The sequence below is a fragment of the Carlito syrichta genome, unplaced genomic scaffold, assembly GCF_000164805.1.
Source record: "Carlito syrichta isolate Samal-C Ts95f unplaced genomic scaffold, Tarsius_syrichta-2.0.1 Scaffold304400, whole genome shotgun sequence".
Classification (NCBI taxonomy): domain Eukaryota; kingdom Metazoa; phylum Chordata; class Mammalia; order Primates; family Tarsiidae; genus Carlito; species Carlito syrichta.
In genome coordinates, this window is record NW_007248496.1 from 681,000 (window position 1) to 702,117 (window position 21,118).

At 39.6% G+C, this 21,118-nt stretch overlaps 1 protein-coding gene across 1 annotated transcript in view; it reads right to left on the reverse strand.

Moving 5' to 3' along the window:
* LOC103262235 (ELKS/Rab6-interacting/CAST family member 1-like) overlaps positions 1 to 9,165 on the reverse strand; it is a 33,416-nt gene extending 24,251 nt beyond the window's left edge. The window contains exon 1 of the mRNA XM_021713281.1: positions 9,079 to 9,165. Coding sequence (XP_021568956.1) covers positions 9,079 to 9,165 — 87 coding nt within the window. The remainder of the gene's footprint in view (positions 1 to 9,078) is intronic.
* Between the last annotated feature and the right edge of the window lie 11,953 nt (positions 9,166 to 21,118).

Sequence of the window (21,118 nt, forward strand, 5' to 3'; positions counted from 1 at the left end):
CATCTATCAGAATGGCCACGCTGCAGGTTGCAACCCTTTATGAGAAACAAAGCTCTTCTTGCCAAATTTATGAACTTTGTCATTCTTCAGTTGACAGTGTCAATTAAAAGTAATAATAATAAAAAAGAAAAAGATTTAAATCCAACAACAAAATGCTCTACAATTGTTAAAAGACTAACCAGCCAACCAACCAACCAAACAAAATCCCAAACAAAAAATCACTGGGCTTGGGGAAGAGAACCCTTGCACTCTAGGTGCTATCTTCCCATAGACAGGAAACACACTTTTTACACACCTACATTGTAAAGGGGACCAGATAACTCTCCCCTTGAGTTTTATTTAAAGTTTAAACTCAGAAACAAAGCAAAACAAATGTTTTTAAAAAGATCTCATTTAATTGAAGCTGAAAAATTATTTAAAAGTCAGTCTCTTGTTCATAGTATTTTTCTGAATTCAATTTCTAAAAGGTGGTCCCCTAAACTTAAATCTCTAACATAGTGTTTCAATTCATTTAAGAACTCAGTTTGTAGCTGCTAGGTGGCCTTAACAATCAAAGCCTTTATAATAAGTATAGGTGTGTATTTTTGTTAAAGGAAATATGTGAACATATTTAAAAATAATAAATTATACAAATAAGTCTTTTAAAGACTCCTAAGTAGTTCAAATCAAGGAAGCCCAGACAAACAACACAAATCTTTTAATATGCGAATAAGCAACCAGTTAAGTAAACAAATAGTGCAGTTCCCAAGCAGAAAACAAAAGGCTAAACCAAAGTCTCAATGGTAGTTTTTTTCATTTCAAAATCTTGTAATATTTACCTGGGGGAAAAAATACCCTTTTTTCTTCACAAAGAGAAATGTTTTAAATAGTATTTGGTGCATATTTTGAATGTACTTTTGCCCGGAAAAATCACCATTACTTTTTTTAACTAAAATAAATTTTAAATTGTAGTAAAGTACACATGAAATTTACCATCTGAACTATTTTTTTTTGTTTTTGTTTTTGAGTTGGAGTCTCACTCTGTCGCCCAGACTGGAGTGCAGTGGCCGCTCCCGGCCACCGCAGCCTCGACCTGCTGGGCTCCGGCGATCCTTCCGCCTCAGCCTTCCAAGTAGCTGGAATTAGAGGCATGTGCTACCACACCCGGCTGATTTTTTGATTTATTGTAGAGATGAGGTCTCGCTGCCCAGGTGGGTCTCGAACCCACGGGCTCAGGCAATCCACTCACCTCAGCCTTAACTATTTTTAAGTGTTCAATTCAGTAGTGCTAAGTACATTCACATTGTTTTGTAACCATTCTCCAGAACGTTTTCATCTTGCAAAACTAAAACTCTATGAGTAATAAATAATAACTCCCATTTTCTCCACACTGTTTTTTTTTTTTCTTTCCAACAAGGCTTTATGCCTTGAATAAAAGGGTTAAAAACATGGCTTCCATTTTTATATGAAAAATTAAAAAAGTAAATTTCAGTGCAAAAATTTATTTTAAAGTCAACTTTTTTTCTTCTCTAGAGTAAGACATGAAAGATGGCTTACTAAATAGAATAAAATGTGATGTGAGTGTCAGCTTTAAAAAAATGGTGGTCATCCCAATGGGGCCTCCCAAAAAGAAAAAAAGAAAAAGGAAAAAAAAGCTGATTGTCTTGGAGTCTCATTCTGTTGCCCAGGCGGCTGGAGTGCAGTGGTACGTTCCTGGCCACCGCAGTCTAAACCTGCTGAGCTTAGGTAATCCTTCCACCTCAGACTTCCAAGTAACTGGAACTATAGGCACATGCCACCATGCCTGGCTAATTTTTTAATTTATTATAGAGATGAGGTCTCGCCAAGTTTCCCAGGCTGGTCTCAAATCGGTGTGTTCAGGCAATCCTCTCACTTTAGCCACCCAAAGCGCTGGGATTATAGGCATAAGCCACCGTGCCCGGTCCTTGGAGTCTTCTTAAACTACTTGTTTGAGATTTGAAGCAAGAAAGTTATGTTATATCCACATATGTATCCAGCACTTATGATTCTGACGGCAAAGTGCATTTGTAGTTAACCGTAAAAATGCCTTATCAGAAAGGTTAACGTAAATACTCAGAAGAATAGTTACAAATGAGTCCAACATATGTACATTGCTAGCTTTCTTAGCTAGGTTTTAAGAAGAGTTTATTGATGTTCTTCATTATTTTTTAATTGAAAAAATATTCTTAAGGGAATATTCTTAGGGGAGAAGAGATTTCTTTTCTCATTCATTGCTCGGTTCAAGGCTGAGACTCCTATAACAAGAGATTAACAAGAGAAAAGCATACAAATTCATTTAGTATAAGTTTTATGTGCTGGGCATGGTGGCTCTAGCACTTTGGGAGACCGAGGCAGGAGGATCACTTGAGCGATCAGAGTTTGAGATCAGCCCGGGTAACACAGTGAGACCTCGTCTCTACAAAATAAAACATTAAAAAATTAGTCATGTGTGGAGGCACTTGCCTATCGTCTCATGTACTTGGGAGGCTAAGGAAGGTGGATCCCTTCTGCCCAGGAGTTCAAAGCTGCAGGGAGCTGTGACCATGCCACTACACTCCAGTCTGGGTAACAGAGTGAGAACAAGACTAAAAAAAAAAATATTTTATGTGACATGGGAGTCTTAAGAAATGAAGACTCCAAAGAAGGGAATCTGTATATTTATGCTAGGTTTGATGAAGAGTGGACAGTCATGGAGATACATGATTAAAAGATAAAAGGGTATAAACTAATGTTAGTAAATTAGAGGAATTCAGCAAAGGCTGTTTGTTCTTCTCTGTGCTCATCTGTCTTGAGAGATAAAGACATTCTTTTCCTCCAAGTACAGGGTGGGCACCTTGGGAGTGAAGGTTTATGACCTACTTTAGAGAAAGGTCAGAGAATTCTTTTATGGCCTGCTCAAGACAGCAGGGGAGAGTGGTTGGAGAGACCTTTTTGCTTCTGTTGTTTTCTCAAACACGAAGGTGCCATATTTGGAGGTAGCATGTCCCGAATCCCATTACTTATTCTCCTTTCTCTCATAATTAGTTATGAGCACAAAGGCATAATAAGATGTTTGACAAGCACTTCAAGCTGTGTTTCCTCATTGGCGGTGGGTCAAGTTGTGGCTTAATTAGATATATCTGGTTCACATCTGGCTTGTACTACCTACTGGCAATGTGAACTTGGATAAGTTAGCTAACTTCTCCATGGTTCAATTCCCTAGCAGTTAAATAATGAGAATGATATGTATTTTTTAGGATTGTTGTATTGGTTTGAATGACACATTTACAATGGGCTTATAAACTTACAACTCAGTGTCTGGTACTTAGTAGGTGTTATTTAAATGGTAACTATTAGTATTACCTATCATTTAGCCGCTATTCCCCAATGTCTTTGTCAAAAACAACTCTGCCCAATCTTTTTTGATTTAACGTAAGTTCAAGCTGCTTAGGACAGGAAAAAAAGTGTGCAACTAAATTGTTTGCATATTACAGTGCATGCTAATGATAAGACGAGATGGTGGCTTGGAGAAGTGGGCCCTAAAGAAGGGACCTGCTCAATAAGGTATGTGGAGTGGGCTGGTGGAAGGTTTGGCCTAATAACAGCAGAGGACAGTTTTCAGACCACTAGTGAGAATCCAGAACAGAAGGATTAGGGGTAAGGGGAACAGAATCCTCTGGAAAATCATGGAAAGTAGAAATGAGGATTTGAAACTCCTAACATCAATGAAAAGAGCAAAAGAGAATGTAAGAGAGAAGTTGATTTACATTTTCCATGAACTTTCCATAGGTTGGGGGGAGAGAGGAGGGACTCTCATTTTTTCTAAGTGGAGAAGGCCCTTGCTTTAGTCTGTGTGTCTTAGGAGGGCTGCCTGACAGCCAATTCTTTCATAGAAAGTTTCATTGACTAAATGTATTTTTATAGGGACTTCCTTTATAAAACTCGAGGTATTTCCTTAAAGGAAAAATTCCTCAACATACAGGAGATCAAACTTCTGATGATGAAAGGGAGAGAACACCATGAATATGTCTTGGCTATCTCTTCTACTGCTAGCTATGAATCCTTATTTCCAGAACACAGAAATGCCAGAAATCTTAAGTCACAACTTTCAAATTTTTATTTTGCATTCTGACCTATAAAATGAGGGCACTGGACTGGATGATATTAATAATCATAACTAACATTTATTGAAAACTTACTATTTTCTGAAGATGGGTATAAGTTAATAAAGACAACAGCAACAAGAAAAATAGTAATAGTGCACACAGTTCTGTTCAAAGCACTTTACACATACTAACTTACCGATGTATCCAACCCAACCCTAGAAGTAGGCACTAGGAATAAACCCATTTTTACAGATAAGGAATGGGGGTTCAGAGAGTTGAAGTTACTTTCCCAAGGTCACAGAGTAGGTGGAAGAATATGGATTCAAAGCCATGTAGTCTGGCTTCAGAGTCTGTGTGTCTCATAATTCACCTACTTCTCACAATAACCTCCATCTTAAGGATGAAGAAATCGAAGTATAGTGAGATTACACACCTTGCCCAAAGTCACAAGCTAATAAGTGGGAGTGCTAGGGTATGCACACAGGCATTCTGCTCCAAAGCCTACACTCTTAAACATTATGAACTACCACCTCTCCTGAAAGGCGAACTCCAAAACCCCTTTTGGCTCTGTCATTCCATGATTCTTTCTCCATCTGAGTATTGATTATATATATATATAGTAAGGTTTATGCTGGTCAGTACATATTGGTGTCTTATAAAATGTTTAGATGCAAAACTTTTGTTCTTAAATTCGATAAGGTAAATCATCAATTTCAAAAGTTTGAATTTTGCTAAGAAAATCAAAATTAGTAGGGAACCTGGATAGCCAGTCAAAACATCTATGGTGTTTTAGGGGTCACTTACACATTTCTTTTTTTTTTGAGTTGTAGTCTCACTCTGTCACCCAAACTAGAGTGCAATGGCTGCTCCCACCCACCGCAGCCTCGACCTGCTGAGCTCCGGTGATCCTTCCGCCTCAGCCTTCTGAGTAGCTGGAACTACAGGCATGTGCTACTACGCCCGGCTATTTTTGTTTTCTAGTGGAGATGAGGTCTCGCCAAGTTGCCCAGGCAGGTCTCGAACCCGGGCTCAGGCAATCCACTCACCTCGGCCTCCCAAAGTGCTGGGATTACAGGCTGAGCCACCGAGCCCGGCCTACACATTTCTTTAGGTAAAATCCTTGATATAATGATGTTTGTAGTTCTCAAAACTTTGAAACACTGTATCACAGAAAATCCAGTATTGCCTGCTACCTGCAACTGCGCTGTGTTAAACTGATGGCAGTTTACATTTTAATGCAGTAAGTTCAACAGTGTAATAACTGGAAAAAGCAAATCAACAGTATTTGAATTTTTGCTAGGAGTTATTCTATTATGGTAAAAGGAAAATGGAGACATGAGGAACAGGTCTATGTGATTGTTTGTTCATTTGGGGCCTTGTTTCCCAGAACACGAATGTGTTTCTTCTGATCACAAAAGAAAAAGGGTTTGTAACCATAACACATTCCTGTTCATGTGGTGGAGGAAGTGTTTCCAGATAGGGCAAGCCAAGAAATTTTTATGTTCTGCCAAAATAGACTAGGCAGACTATGTTCATTTCTAAAAGACAGGTAAACTATATTCAACTACAGTATGGCCCTACATGCCTCATGATGACAAATATGTATCCATGTAGAGTATACATAAAGTTAGCACAGTGATTTTTCGCAATTTTAGCCTTCCCTGGCATGCAGCATCATAATCAAAGAGTTTTTGGTTGATCTGTGCATTTCGCCTTCATTCACACTTTCAGGATAAAGTCTTCTGGAAATCTTCCCACCTCACAGTGCATGGCCCCTTTCCACAACTTACCTCTTCATCTTTCTTGGTTGTGTTTGACAGTAAGAGGTCTACACATGTCCTCATCATTTAAGGCAGTTTAACACCAAGACAGAGACATTTCAGGGAGAACTGACTCCAACAGAGTGAGATCACCAATAAGCATGAGCAGTGAATCCAGAAAGTGCAAAGCCACCAATATGTGTGAACTTATTAATCATAATTATTACTTTTTCTAAGAAAAGGATTTCCTTAGTCAAACCTCAAGGGCATTGGATCAAAGAGACATACTGCCACAGCTGGACTACATTTTCCAGGCAATTGGCCTGAAAGGAGAACATAGACAGTGTCCTGGCAGCTGTTTAACACAGCAGCAATCCATGAAGAAAGGGAAAAGAATTCTCAGACCGACTTCTAAAAAAAGTCTTCCTTTCCTTCTTTGCTCTTCCCTATTTTTTAGGGATAGTTTGAGAGTAATGTCAAAGCCCTAGGGGATGTCCTAGGTGTTGACTCTAAGAATTTACAACATTCCCTTATAAATAGAAACAAAAGGAGATTTTAATACACAGTATTTTTTAAAAAGATAATGTATTTATGATTAATCATCATAAAAAGTATATCTCAAACTTAGGCTAATGGAAGGGTGTTTGATCAATTTTCTACTGCCAGTTTGATGTAAGTCATTATAATCTTTACCAGGACACTGTAAAATCACCCTAGAAAGGGTAATTTATTAATAATATCACAAATGGAGGAATTTAGTCATATGCCCTGGAAGTTCTCCCAAAAATGCATAAAAAGAAATTATAAAAGTGACTATTAACACACAAGAAAAAGAAAGCCACAAAATTCAAACCCCACTGTCAGAAGCACAGCAATACACACAAGAATCATGTGAAAATGAAAAACAAAAAACAAAAACCAGAAAGCACATCAAGGTTTTTCATGAATTACAGAGAAATGAGGTGTGAGCGTGATTGTGTAAAAAGAAAAATGAAAACAAACAAAAACCATGTCTATAGTTAAAGAAGCTGGTTCTCACCGTTCTGAACAAAATGGCTGAACTAAGAGCATCTGATTGGCTATGCCCATATACCCTCCTCCTCATCCTATGGGGAAGAGAGATGACAAAGGGAGCAGTGCCCCAGGGCAGCATGGGAATGAAAAAGAGTTGGTTAGTATTTAAAACAAAGGCAAAGCATAATGTAGTAGAAGAGAATTTCTCGACTCCTTCATCCTCAATTCTAACTCTCTAAAAGGTCAAAATTAGTAGTTACAGTTAGTCTTCCATATCTGTGATTCCACATCTGTGGATTCAACCAACCATGGATGGAAAATATTCAGGGGAAAAAAACACAATAAAAAATAACAATGTAACAATAAAAACAATACAGTTTTAAAAAACCCAATATAGTCTAGCCACTATTTACATAGCATTTGCACTGTTTTTGGTATTGTAAGTAATCTAGAGATGATTTAAAGGATATGTGTAGGTGATATGCAAACATGATGCCATTTCATATAAGGGACTAGGGCATCCATAGGCGTGGGGAGGCTGGGAGGGAGTGTGTCCTGGGACTAATTCCCAGAGGATACTGAGGAGCAACTGTAGTTTGTCGCTACATTTCTGTTCTTCCTACCTTTCTAAAATGCCATCTCTATCTCAGGGCTGGATCTGGGCAAAATTAACAAGTCAGTGGCTTTTCTTTATGTTTTGCCCTTGCTTCAACCTTTCCCTACCTCAGTTTGCCTCCTCCTACTCCAGGCATTCAATTCTCTCTATTAGCAAAACCTGTTTCCAGGAAAGCATCTAACACCATCTCATATACACTGGCATAAATCTGATTCCAGGTATCGGGAAGCAGGCAGAGAACAAAAAGTGATTTCTTGGCAGGGAAAGACTGCTGACACCAGGTCTCCATTAAAGATTGGTTCTGTTTTCCCTCTAAAATATAAGGCATGCCTCAACTGGCTTAGTAAATGTCATTATACTAAGACTATACCTTCTGAATCTTAGAAATAATAGCAACGTGAATGGCACCGCTGCTTTCATCTGCCCTATTCCTGATGCTTCTCCTAAAGCAATGCCATAGCTGCTATTTAGTGGAGATGTCAAGCAGGGAAAGTTTTCCTTGACTCTTTAGTCATATGGACGTAATTACTTGACTATTATTTTTTTTCCCTTAGCTATATATTTTAAGACTGGGTGTGATGGAGATGTGGAAATCTGATTTTTGGCAATGGGATATGAGGTAATCTGTTCACCACTCTCCCCCATCCATCACTTTCAAGATCTTGGGAGAGTTCTTTTCTTCCAAAGAACTAGAATTGAATATAGTCCCCTTCAGACTCATCAATGTCTCTTTTGCATCGATGAGAAGTTGAAAACAACAATTTTCAAAAAATTTTCAAAAAAACAAATCCTTGAGAATGACAAGCTGGAAGGATCCACAAGAAAGGGAGTGAAGACTTTAAGCTTCAATCTCCACTTTGAAGAGGTGATAATTTAAAAGAGCAGAGAGTTCATTATTTTCAATTAAACAGAAGTAACCTCTACAATGAGTTGTGTCTCACTGAGCTTACAAGGAGAGTCTTGTTTTTCTAGTATTAGATTGTGTCTTCAAAAAGAACAGCATGGCCAAGTCTAGTGTCTCGTGTCTGTAATCCCAGCGTTTTGGGAGATTGAGGCAGGAGGCCTGCTTGAGCCCCAGAATTTGAGACCAGCCTGGGCAGTACATTGAGATCTTGTCGCCACAAAAAAATAAAAATATTAGCTGGGCATGGTGATGTATGCCTGTAGTCCCAGTTACTTGGAAGGCTGAGGTGGGAGGACTGCCTGAACCCAGGAGGTCGAGGCTGCAGTGAGCCGTGATGATGACACCGCACTCTAGCCTGGGTGACACAGTGAGACTCCAACTCAAAGAAAGAAAAGCAGGACAGTTACAAATGAGTATATATCTCTGAAATGGTTATTTTTTTTTTTTCTCAACCTAACTCAAGAATTCTTTATCGTTCTCAAGTCTTTCAATTATTTGCTCTTAAAATATTCAGAATGACCAACTGCTATACAAAAACTGAGTGTGTTTTAAAAAAAAAGATAAATAAGGAGTTTTCAGAAACTGAATTAGCTATTTTTCTTCTACTTTATATTCCAGAGCTTGCAACATGCTAGTATAAAATATATCAAAACATAAATGTACCTTAAAAAAAAATAAAACATTCAAGAGAAGTCTTACCTGGTCTGGGGAGGGTTTATGATTTGTTTGATTGGAATGGGAGGATTTGAAGTGGTCATCCTCATAGTTGTCTGCCATTAGCTTCATTCGATTTTGTGTCTAAGAAGAAATGATTCATGAGGTTAAGTTTAAATAAAGTTTCTATGGCAAATTGTAAAGGAATAAGTATGAATTTCATAAGAAAGGATAAAATGAATCCCATCAGCAATAAAATGTAAACACAAAACTCCTGAGGATGTTGACAAGAGTTTAGGCACTATTATGGACTGAACTGCATCGCCCCCAAATTCATATGTAGAAGACCTAACCCCCAGTATATCACTGTATCTGGAGGTAATGTCTTTAGGAGGTGATTAGGTTAAATGAGGTCATAAGAGTGGGGCCCTACTCGGACGGAACCGTTGACTGTAAGAATATGAAGACAGAGAGAGATCTCTATTTCTCTGCCACATGAGGAGCCAGCAAGAAGACATCCTCTGCAAGCCAGGAATACAGTTCTCACCAGGAACTGAGTTGGCCAGCATCTTGGTCTTGGACCACCCAGCCTACAGAAGTATGAGAAAATACATTTGTTGTTTAAGCTACCCAGTCGATGCCATTTTGTTATGGCAGCTTGAACTAAGACAAGCATTTAAATTGATATAGGAATTTGTGCGGGAGAGGCAATATCCCCAAATCAAGGACTTTATGCAGTGCTTATTTTTCTAGTTTTAAATAAGGACTGGATTATACTACACATAGGACTCTGTAACTTTATTTTTTCACTTTATGACATATAGACCCATATTTCTATGCTACCATGAGAAGAATCCACTGACTTTTTAAAACAACTATTCCATTTTTTTGGGTTTCATATGACATACAGACCATAAATATCAGAGGAAAAAGTTACTGTTATTTGTAAATAAAATGATTACAATTTACTATAGAGCTCAGCAAGGTGATCAGACAAAAGCTACACATGCAAAACTCAACAGTTTTTCTATAGAGCATCAATAAACAATTCAGGTTTTGAAAATAAGTCAAAGGGTCTAAAATCCTTCTCCTCAACCCTAAAACAGAAGAGGATTGTTATTCCATTGCCTTTTCTCCATCTTTACCAAAAAGGAGGACTGGACTGGTACTCTGTATGACTGGTTAATTTAAGCTCTGAACAAATAAACAATTTATAGAGCATTTTGGAAAAATCACTATGCAGAAAAAATAATTTGGAAAATGTAAGTACAGTATATATAAAAATCAAACAGCAATATATATTACACTAATAAAATATTATTAAAACCTGAAACTTTAAAGCATTAAAAATAAACATGCTAATATTATATGACTTTAAAATGTTCGCTGTAGGTAATTTGAAAAACAAGGCACACAAAAAAAAAACCCAGAAAAAAAGGGAAGAAAGAACGAAAGAAAGAAATCACCTGTAATTTCTCTGTTGATAATCACTATTGTTATTCAGGGGTATCCAGTCTCCTCCCTGTAAATGTAAATAGTGGCATACTCTTCTGATTTATTCTATTTCTTCTCTGTCTATTTCTGCTATACTATTATATATATATTTTTTGAGTTGGAGTCTCACTCCGTCACCCAGACTGGAGTGCAGTGGCCACTCCCGGCCACTGCAGCCTCGACCTGCTGGGCTCCGGCAATCCTTCCGCTTTAGCCTTCCAAGTAGCCGGAACTACAGGTGTGCACTACCACGCCCGGCTAATTTTTGATTTATTGTAGAGATGAGGTCTCGCCAAGTTGCCCAGGCAGGTCTCGAACCCGCGGGCTCAGGCATTCCACTCACCCAAAGCGCTGGGATTACAGGCTGAGCCACCGAGCCCGGCTATACTATGATATTTTAAAACTTACTATATCTTATAGTATATTTTCATGTCTGTAGGACATGCCATCCTTTCTCTCCACCAATTCTGCTTTGAAAAATCTGATTGGTTATCTTTAATGCATTTTTTTCCTAGATGAATCAAAATCATTTTGTTTAGTTCCATAAAAAAGTTGACAGAGATATGTAATGATGCCTGAACCAGGGTTTTAGAGTCAAATTGCCTGGGCTTGAATTCTAGCTCTGCCTCTCACCAACTGTCTAACTTTGGACAAACTGCTCAAATGCTCTGAGCCTTAGGTTCTTCACCTTTAAAAGGGGGATTAAGAATAGTTTCTCCCTCATAAGGCTGCTGTGAAGATAAACCAATTGAATTAATACAAGGAAAGCTTAGAAAGATACCTGGCATAAAATCAACACCCAATAAATTTTAGTTATCATCATCGTCATGACCATTTCTATCATGTCATTAAATGGTAACTAAAATCTAATTTTAACTACCTGTATAGCACTCAGTTGAGTGGATGCTTTTTTTTTTTTTTTTTGAGTCAGAGTCTTACTGTCATCCAGACTGGAGTGCAGTGGACAACTCCACAGCCACTGCAGCCTCGACCTGCTGGGCTCCAGAGATCCTTCCACCTCAATCTTCCAAGTAGTTGGGACCATAGGCATGCGCCATCACACCTGGCTAATGAGTGGATGCTTAATGAGTCCTTTATTGTTAACCATTTAGGTTTCTGACATTTTCAACTAATAACTACATATATGTATATTTTTTGTTTTTGTTTTTTTTGAGTTGGTGTCTCACTCTGTTGCCCAGACTGGAGTGCAGTGGCCGCTCCCGGCCACTGCAGCCTCGACCTGCTGGGCTCTGGTGATCCTTCCGCCTCAGCCTTCCAAGTAGCCGGAATTACAGGCGCGAGCTACCACGTCTGGCTGATTTTTTTATTTATTGTAGAGATGAGGTCTTGCTGCCCAGGCGGGTCTCAAATCCGCGGGCTCAGGCAACCCACTCACCTCAGCCTCCCAAAGGCGCGGGATTATAGGCTGAGCCACCGAGCCCGGCTTACATATAGTTTTAAGCCAGTTTCTCCACCCAGTGTATAAGGATAGCAAGAAAATACAGATCATTACCTATGATATCACATTTCTCTTTTCTGGGTTGACCTCAGTGCCCTTTGCTACAATCTGAATGCCTGTGTCCCCACCAAATTCATATCTTGACACAGTTAGTGCATTATAAGGTGTGGCTTGGGGACATGATTAGGTCAAAGGGTGGAGCCTTCCACGAATAGGATTAGTACCCTAATAAAAGAGTTGCGAGGGAGGTTTTTTTGCCCTGTTTTCCATGAGGAAGCAGCAGGAAGGTGCTGAAAGCTAGCCTGCATCAAACACAAAATCTGCTGGTACCTTGATCTTGTACTTCCTAGTCTCCAGAACTGAGAGCAGTAAGTTTCTATTGTTTATAAATGACCCATTCTAAGATATTTTGTGACAGCAGCCTGAAAGAGCTAAGACAACGTTAAAAATATATAGGGTAACTTTTCTTTCTTTCTTTTTTTTTCTGGCACCAGATTTTAGGACTTTTAATTTGTCCTAAAATTGCTGAAGCAAATAACATGATACAGCATTCTTTTCTTTACAACCCCCCCAACACACACAAAAATTGGTTTTGTACATGGGATGAAAGAATATAAATTCAAACTTACAGAGAAGGGTTAGCTCTATTACTCATCTCTTTAAAAAGTTTATATGAATATCCCTTGAGATGTTATCTATACGGAATTCCGAGTAGACCACAGGACTGTACACTGTCTTGGAATGTCCTCAGAAGTTTCCATCATTGCACAGGTAACAGTAAAAAACCCCAGTCTTTTCTTTCAAATAGAAGGGGGAAAGATAGAGGGACAGAAGCTATTCACACTCTGTCTTCTTTCCTTGTGGCTTGTGGTCACCCCACATCCTCTGCCTCCTCTGAAGCCTACTTTTCTTATGTCATGTGGTATGCATGACAAACGGAAAGTCTTCCGCAAAGCAGCACTCAGGAAATGGGTAGGAAAGGGGGACAGGACAGAGGCATATGCAGAAAGTGAGCAACACATCTGTATCGTGTCACTCACTTGGTGAAGAAACCTTTCCATGTTGACTGTAATAGGAATGTGGGTGAAAGTATACTCAGCTAGCTATTTTCTTAGAACATAACACACTTAATCTTGAATGCCTGGTATCTAGTATAGTTTAAAAACTTAAAAAGAAATCCTAATAAAGCACACACAAATCCATTTTCAAGGCAGAATGCACTTCAAGTACTTCTTAGGAATGACCATGTGTGCCTGCCTGAAGGAACTGATCCCAGTGGACAGATAAGACCAAAGATTACTTATTTGACCCATGCCACTGAATGAAAAAATACATGTAAGAACTTACTTTTCCATTTTAAAAGATACGAAGATGATCAAAGTTGAGTATTCCTAGGTCTAGTATTAGGAATCTTGGTGTGAAGTCTGTTCCCTGCATAGTCATGATGTCAAACACTAAAGATCTGACAGCTCGCAGCACATGAGATGTTACACAGATCATATAAATGACTCTCTGCTCTTAAGGAGTTCTTAGACTACGCTCTTCTCAAGATAAGACCAAAAAGCAAAAGGGGGCCTTCATGTTTTAGATACTTCGTGAAAGGTACTTTATATCCAGATGTTTTTCCTCTTAAACCATGCCAGGTGTGTGTGCAGATAGTTGAAATCCCTTGATACCAATGACACAAAGAATAAGATAGCCACGTTTGTTTTCAGATTTCAAGGATGGCTTTTTTCCTCCCTTTTTGACCTGATTTTATTTTTGATTATGTAGTACATTCATTTGATTCTAGAGTCAAAAACTATAAACTAGCTGCATTCAGAGACTTACTTCCATCCCTGTCTCCTCTATCCTGTTTCCTCCTCCTTTTTGTAGGTAACTTTTTCATTTATCCTTTGTTTCTTCTTGTAAAATTATAAGCAAACATATACTCTCACACACAATTATGCACATTACCCCCATTTTCTTACATAAACATTAGAATATCAAACACAATATTCTGCATCTTACTCTTTCATTTAATAGTATGTTCTGGAAATCATCCTATCTCCATAGAGATCTTTCTCATTCCTTTTTACAGCTGCACAGTACTCTCCTCTATTGGATATACTATAATTGACAACAAATACCCCACTGTGGGACATCTGAATTATTTCTAATGTAATGCTATTACAAATATAGCAACGAATTACCCTGTGTGTATGTGATTTTTGAAGATGTATCTTTGGGATGGATTCCTAAAAGTGAAGTGTCTGGGTCAAAAAGTCAATGCAAGGCCAAGTGTGGTAGGTCACGCCTGTAGTCCCAGCACTTTGGGAGGTGGATGCAAGAGGATTGCCTGAGCCTAGAAGTTCGAGACCAACCTGGGCAACTGGGGAAGGCTTTGTCTCTACAAAAAAAAAAAAAAAAGAAAGAAAAAAAGCCAGGTGTGGTGGTGCTGTAGTCCCAGCTACTTGGGAGGCTCAGGCAGAAAAATCACCTCAGCCTAGCAGGTTGAGGCTGCAGTAGCCATGACCATGCTACTGCACTCCAGCCTGGGTAACAGAGTGAGACCCTAACTCAAAAAAAGAAAGAAGCTGGGCTCGGTGGCTCAGCCTGTAATCCCGCGCCTTTGGGAGGCTGAGGTGAGTGGATTGCCTGAGCCCGCGGGTTCGAGACGCGCCTGAGCAGGCGAGACCCCATCTCTACAATAAAATAAAAAAATTAGCCGGGCGTGGTAGCGCGCGCCTGTAATTCCGGCTACTCGGAAGGCTGAGGCGGAAGGATCGCCGGAGCCCAGCAGGTCGAGGCTGTGGTGGCCGGGAGCAGCCACTGCACTCCAGTCTGGGCGACAGAGTGAGACTCCAACTCAAAAAAAAAAAAAAAAAAGAAAAAAAGATGAGAAGACATTTTCAATTTGGTTCTTGGCTTGAGGCTTGCGTCTCCACAATAAGTCATTCATGGTATCTCAGTGAAAAATGAAAGAGTTGCCCCTCGTGCCCACCACGGCTACTGTTCAGCAGCTGGTAGGAAGATGGCGCCTGACGGACAGCAAAGGCTTTAATGAATACATGAAGGAGCTAGGCGTGGGAATAGCTCTGCGAAAAATGGGTGCAATGGCCAAGCCAGATTGTATCATCACTTGTGACGGCAAAAACCTCGCCATAAAAACCGAGAGCACTTGGAAAACAACACAGTTTTCCTGTACCCTGGGAGAGAAGTTTGAAGAAACTACAGCAGATGGCAGAAAAACTCAGACCGTCTGCAACTTTACAGATGGCATGTTGGTTCAACATCAGGAGTGGGATGGGAAGGAAAGCATAGTAACAAGAAAGTTAAAAGATGACAAATTAGCCAGGCTCAGTGGCTCAGCCTGTAATCCCATGCCTTTGGGAGGCTGAGGTGAGTGAATTGCCTGAGCCCGCAGGTTCGAGACCCGCCTGGGCAGTGAGACCTCATCTCTACAATAAATCAAAAAATAAGTCGGGCGTGGTGTGCACGCCTGTAGTTTCAGCTACTCGGAAGGCTGAGGCGGAAGGGTCGCCAGAGCCCAGCAGGTCGAGGCTGCGGTGGCTGGGAGCGGCCACGGCACTCCAATCTGGGCGACAGAGTGAGACTCCAGCTCAAAAAAAAAAAAAAAGAAAGAAAAAGTTAATGCACAGAGAAGTAATTTTACTAGATACTGCCAAATTCCCTAAGATGTCTGTATTCTGCATTCCCACCAGTAGAGTACGAAAGTCCCCTATGTGTGCAGCCTTGTCAACTGAATATGTCATTAAGCTCTTGATTTTGGCCAAATGGTACCTTGGTTTGCCTTTATTATGAATGAGACTGGCATCTTTTCATATGTTTAAGCACCACCACCATTTCTTTCCCTGTGATCATCTCACATAGGAACTTCCCACACCTAGTAGTAACGCAAATTTGTAGTCTGAATGTGAAGAAGGGCCAGTCTTCAGAATTTTGATTTCTTAGGTCAGGCACGTTCAACCTGTAGCCTGCAGGCTGCATGCGGCCCAGGACAGCTAGTAATATGGCCCCACAGAAACTTTTTTTTATTTTTATTATAAAGATGTGGGGTATATAAACATTGATCTTTTAACATCATGTGTGTTTTAGGGTGACCCCATGTGTAGTTCCATTTTAAAAGTTCACAATCATGCTTTTCATGATAATGCTTTTTGGCAGAACACACATTTGTGAGCAGCTGTTTTCAATTATGAAGCACACGAAGAGCAAAATTTTTTGAGTTGGAGTCTCACTCTGTCGCCCAGGTTGGAGGGTAGTGGCATGCTCCCGGTCACCACAGCCTCGACCTGCTGGGCTCCGGCAATCCTTCCGTCTCAGCTTTCCAAGTCTCTGGAACTACAGGTGTGTGCTACCACACCTGGCTAATTTTTTGATTTATTGTAGAGATGAGGTCTCACCAAGTTGCCCAGGCAGGTCTCAAACCTGCGGGCTCAGGCAATTCACTCACCTTGGCCTCCCAAAGGCGCGGGATTACAGGCTGAGTCACCAAGCTTGGCTAAGAGCAAAATTTGAACAAACATTTCTGACCAGCAACTTGAGGACTCACTATGAATTGTGATAACTTCCATTGGGCCGGACATTGATAGCTTTACAAAAACAAGGTCAAATTTCCCACCAGTTTTATATTGCTCTCATTTTTCTAAACTTGATAATAAAAAAAATATAAAAAATAAGTCTTAGCCGGGCTTGGTGGCTCAGCCTGTAATCCTGCGCCTTTGGGAGGCTGAGGTGAATGGATTGCCTGAGCCCGCGGGTTCGAGACCCACCTGGGCAGCGAGACCTCATCTCTACAATAAATAAAAAATCAGCCGGGCGTGGTAGCGCACGCCTGTAATTCCGGCTACTTGGAAGGCTGAGGCGGAAGGATCGCCGGAGCTCAGCAGGTCGAGGCTGCGGTGGCCGGGAGCGGCCACTGCACTCCAGTCTGGGCGACAGAGTGAGACTCCAACTCAAAAAAAAACAAAAACAAAAGTCTTATTATGTACATACACTAACTATATTATATAATTATGTGTGGCCCAAGACAATTCCTCTTTACTCAATATGACCCAGGGAAGCCAAAAGTTTACTTAATGAGGCCCAGGGGGCCAAAATGTTGGACATCCCTGTCTTAGAGTAAACTCCTGCTTCCTTGACAAAGAAGAGTTTCTTTGTCACCGGCCAGTAGTAGAAGTTTGACTGAGTTTATCTTGCTTTCTCTTATGTTGCCATCCTCTCACTGTCCTATCTCCAGCAGAGGCTCAGTTTCCACTCCCCACTGCTGTGAGCCTAATGCTTCGCCTCACTTCCCTGTGCAGGCATTAAAAATCCAAGCTCCTGGTCATAACCAGGTCTGATAACTTCCCAGGACTGCTGCCACGTTGGCTCACATATCTTATCTCTGTCTTTCAGTCCCTTCTTTGCTTCTGACATCTGAAGATCTTCCTTTCTCTCACAAGAGCTCAAACATACATGACAAATTTTGAAAGGCAGTAAAAGCTTATCAAGCATTTGAGGTTTAGAACAAAAAAAGAGTTTCAGTGCTATCTGCAATCTCTGTCAGATTCTAATAATCTGTTTACATATCTTTTCTTACAAGAGACTGTGAGTTTATGAGGGCTGGGACAGAGTTCCATCCACCTTTGTATCAACTCAGCATCTAGTAAAATTCCAGGATAGATAAGATCCTTAATATATGTTTGTTGAAGTCAAGAATCAATTTTCCATGAATGGTACCAAATAATGATAGGCTCATAGTTCTCACCTTTCTAATAATTAAGAGCTATTTTTAAAGTTATTTTTTCAGCAACAAATTTAATATTTTGAAAGCTTTTTCTTTCAAACTTCCATTATTAAATAAGTCATTTTTCCATTTGTGTTAATTAAAAATAGATATGCTTACCCATTAGAATTTAAAATCCAGTGTTACTAAATGAATTATCTTAGTCAAAAGAAAAGAAACTAGACATTTTAACAAACTAGCATAGTATTATCCTAAATGAAGATAATTTCTATTAATTAACATAGTTTTAAAAAAGAAGTCTAGACTTCAGGGACTGCAGTTTGTAAGTATTTAAAAATTATTCTCTTTGATTTCCTCAGAGTATTCTTGGACATGTTGCCATTTATGGCATTTAAGCTCACAAGATATCTGTTCTTTCAGTATATTCCGTATTTCTCACCAAAACCCTACATTATTTTTCTCTTGGTAGAAGGAAAGAAAAAAAACAAAAAACCCAAAACCAAATATACCAAACTGCCATTCTGCTCATTTCTAAGAACCAGTTCTCTTCCATCTCATTAAGACAATTCCTTAATCCTTGATGACTTGTGCGGGATTCCTGGCTTCTACAACACAGAATACAGCTGGGAGGATTTACAAACATAGTTTACAGATCTCACTGAGCTGAAGATATTCCTTCTCAGCTGCCAGAGAGAATATGTTAATCTTGATAGTTAATCCTGATTACTATGTATATTTAGCATTTTCCCATACACCCTGCAGACTTTAACTTTGAACTCTAGAGGAGAAAACCTACATTTTCTCCCTTCAAACACATGTTAACACAAGGATAAAGACATATTCAGCATTTATAAATTGAAAAAAATTACAATTTCTGTTTTACTCCTAATTTTTGAGAGCTGTTCTGTTTTCTGACAAGGTCATGGTACATAACTGCAGTACCCGCCGGTGAAAAGAAATCAGACCCACAAATCCATTCCTAAAATTAGGTCATGTACTTGTTTCCTGGAAGAAAATACCTGTAGGCCAATTTGCCTATACTGACCCAATGCAGTGTCTGGAATCAGACTGTTCAAAAACCAAGTGCGACTGAGACTTTATTCCTGATCATCGCCATACTTTATAGTATATATTTTCCCATATTCCCAATACACCTAAAAAATTCAATTCTAGTTTTAATGTCATAAAGATCACTTTTCCAAGCTGTATCTGCTCTCAAATAAACAAGAATATTTAAGGGTAATATGGATTCAGTGAGACTCAACACTATAGCCAGAGAAAAGAAGAACATGTTAGGCAAGTGTATTCTGTTATTCTCACTGATTAGTGAGCAATGGCCAGGATCTGAAAGTGTTTATTTACCACAGTCTGTCTATGGTTTAGGCTGCCTGAGTGGATGGGGATAAGGGAAAATTTTACATATAGAGAGGTCATGAAATAAGTAACACTAAACTTCTTCACACCTAACAGAAAAGACAGATCACTTTTCTGAATACTAGCTAAAAAATTACTGTCTCAAGGACAATGGGACAACTGAGCCCAAGACAACCATTTAGTACAGCAAAATCGAAAAGACTAGCATTTCCCCTGCAAGTGAAACTTCAAATGAAACTATTTTCTTTGTAAATATAAGGAAATTAAATTCTTTAATATTTTTCTTTGTTTTTAAATTTTAATTTTTATTATAAAGATGCAGGGTACATTTCAGGTTTAAAGTATACAAACACTGATCATGTAGATACCCTTGTTGATGACGCATGGCCCTCCCTCCCCTAGCAGTTTCCCTCAACTGCCAATCCCACCCCCTCTCCCCTGACAGTTTCCCACTACTGTCAATTGCTTTCTTATAGCATTATAATTGCTCAAGGGTTTCTCCTGCTTGAGCAGCTAAGCTGAGGGATGATCGTCAAGAATTCTAAGCACTTTGCCCTTCCCTCCCATCTCCATCCCATTCTCCTTCTCTTCCCCTTCCCTTCCTCCCTTCCCCTTCCCCTTCTCCGCTCCTTCCCTTCTCCCTCCTCTCCCCCTCCCATTCTCTCCCCTCTGTGTGTTCTTTTGCCTCTGTGCCTCCCACTATGGGCTGATGCCAAGGGAGGACCCTGCCATACAAGAGATCCATGCCCTTAGATTTCCCAACCACCAGATCTGTAAGAAATAAATCTCTGTTTTTATAAATTAAAAAAAAAAAGGCCTGGCACGGCGGCTCAAGCCTGTAATCTCAGCACTTTGGGAGGCCAAGGCAAGAGGATTGACTGAGCCCAGGGGTTCAAGACCCACCTGGGCAACTTGGCGAGACCTTGTCTCTACAATAAATCAAAAAACTGGCTAGGGGTGGTAGTGTGTGCCTGTAGTTCCGGCTACTTGGAAGGCTGAGGCTGCAGTGGCTGAGAGTGTGCCACTACACTCCAGCCTGGACGACACTGTGAGACTTCAACTCAAAAAAAAAAAAAAAAGAATCCTAAGCACTTTGATCATATACATAACACACACGTGTGCATGTGTGCTTTCTCTCTGTAAAGGGGAAAAAAAGGCATTTTAGATCACAAGAATAAAAGTCCTTAAAGTAAGAAGTTCTGAGGAATTTTACCTTTTCTTTTTTACAAAATCATGGTCCATGTGTCAGAAGAAAACAACAGAATTGACTCAAAATATAAGCTAACTATATATTGTACAGTGTGTGCATGTGCACTGAAGTATCTTTAAATAAACCAAGGGGATATGGAAGCATTCAGATTCTTACTGGAAACCATTCAATCTGAAAGCAATTGACGTAAATCCAAATTGTGCAATACCACCTTTTCCTCCTCTCCTCTAACAATTCATTATAAAAAGATTTCTCTGTATACATTTGTTTGCACAAACTTACATATGTGGTTAAGTTGTCAGAATTTTCACACAACAACTAGTGCACTCTCGATACTTTCTCTACTCTCCAAAGTTACTTCTTTTTTGTAGAACTTAACTAAACAGTCTTTGGTCTTATGTAGAGAAAAAAAAAAAAGAAAACTGCCATTTATTAAAATCAGGACATTCTTTAAAAAGTTTAAATTACAGAAAAGTATCTTAAATTATCTCATCTTTTCCTGGTTGTTGAAATACTACCATTCATCATTGAATAAATCCAAGTATCTGGAAAACTGTGATTTCTAGAAATATACAAGTATTGAGTGTAGATAGATTCTGATAAGAAATGAATACCCATTAAAGACTACTTGAAAGGAATTGGAAGCAGAACAGAGTAATGATACTAGACATCAAAACTAGAGGTATGAGCCAGGCTCGGTTGCTCAGCCTGTAATCCCAGCACTTTGGGAGGCTGAGGCGAGTGGATTGCCTGAGCCCATGGGTTCAAGACCCGCCTGGGCAACTTGGCGAGACTTCATCTCTACAATAAATCAAAA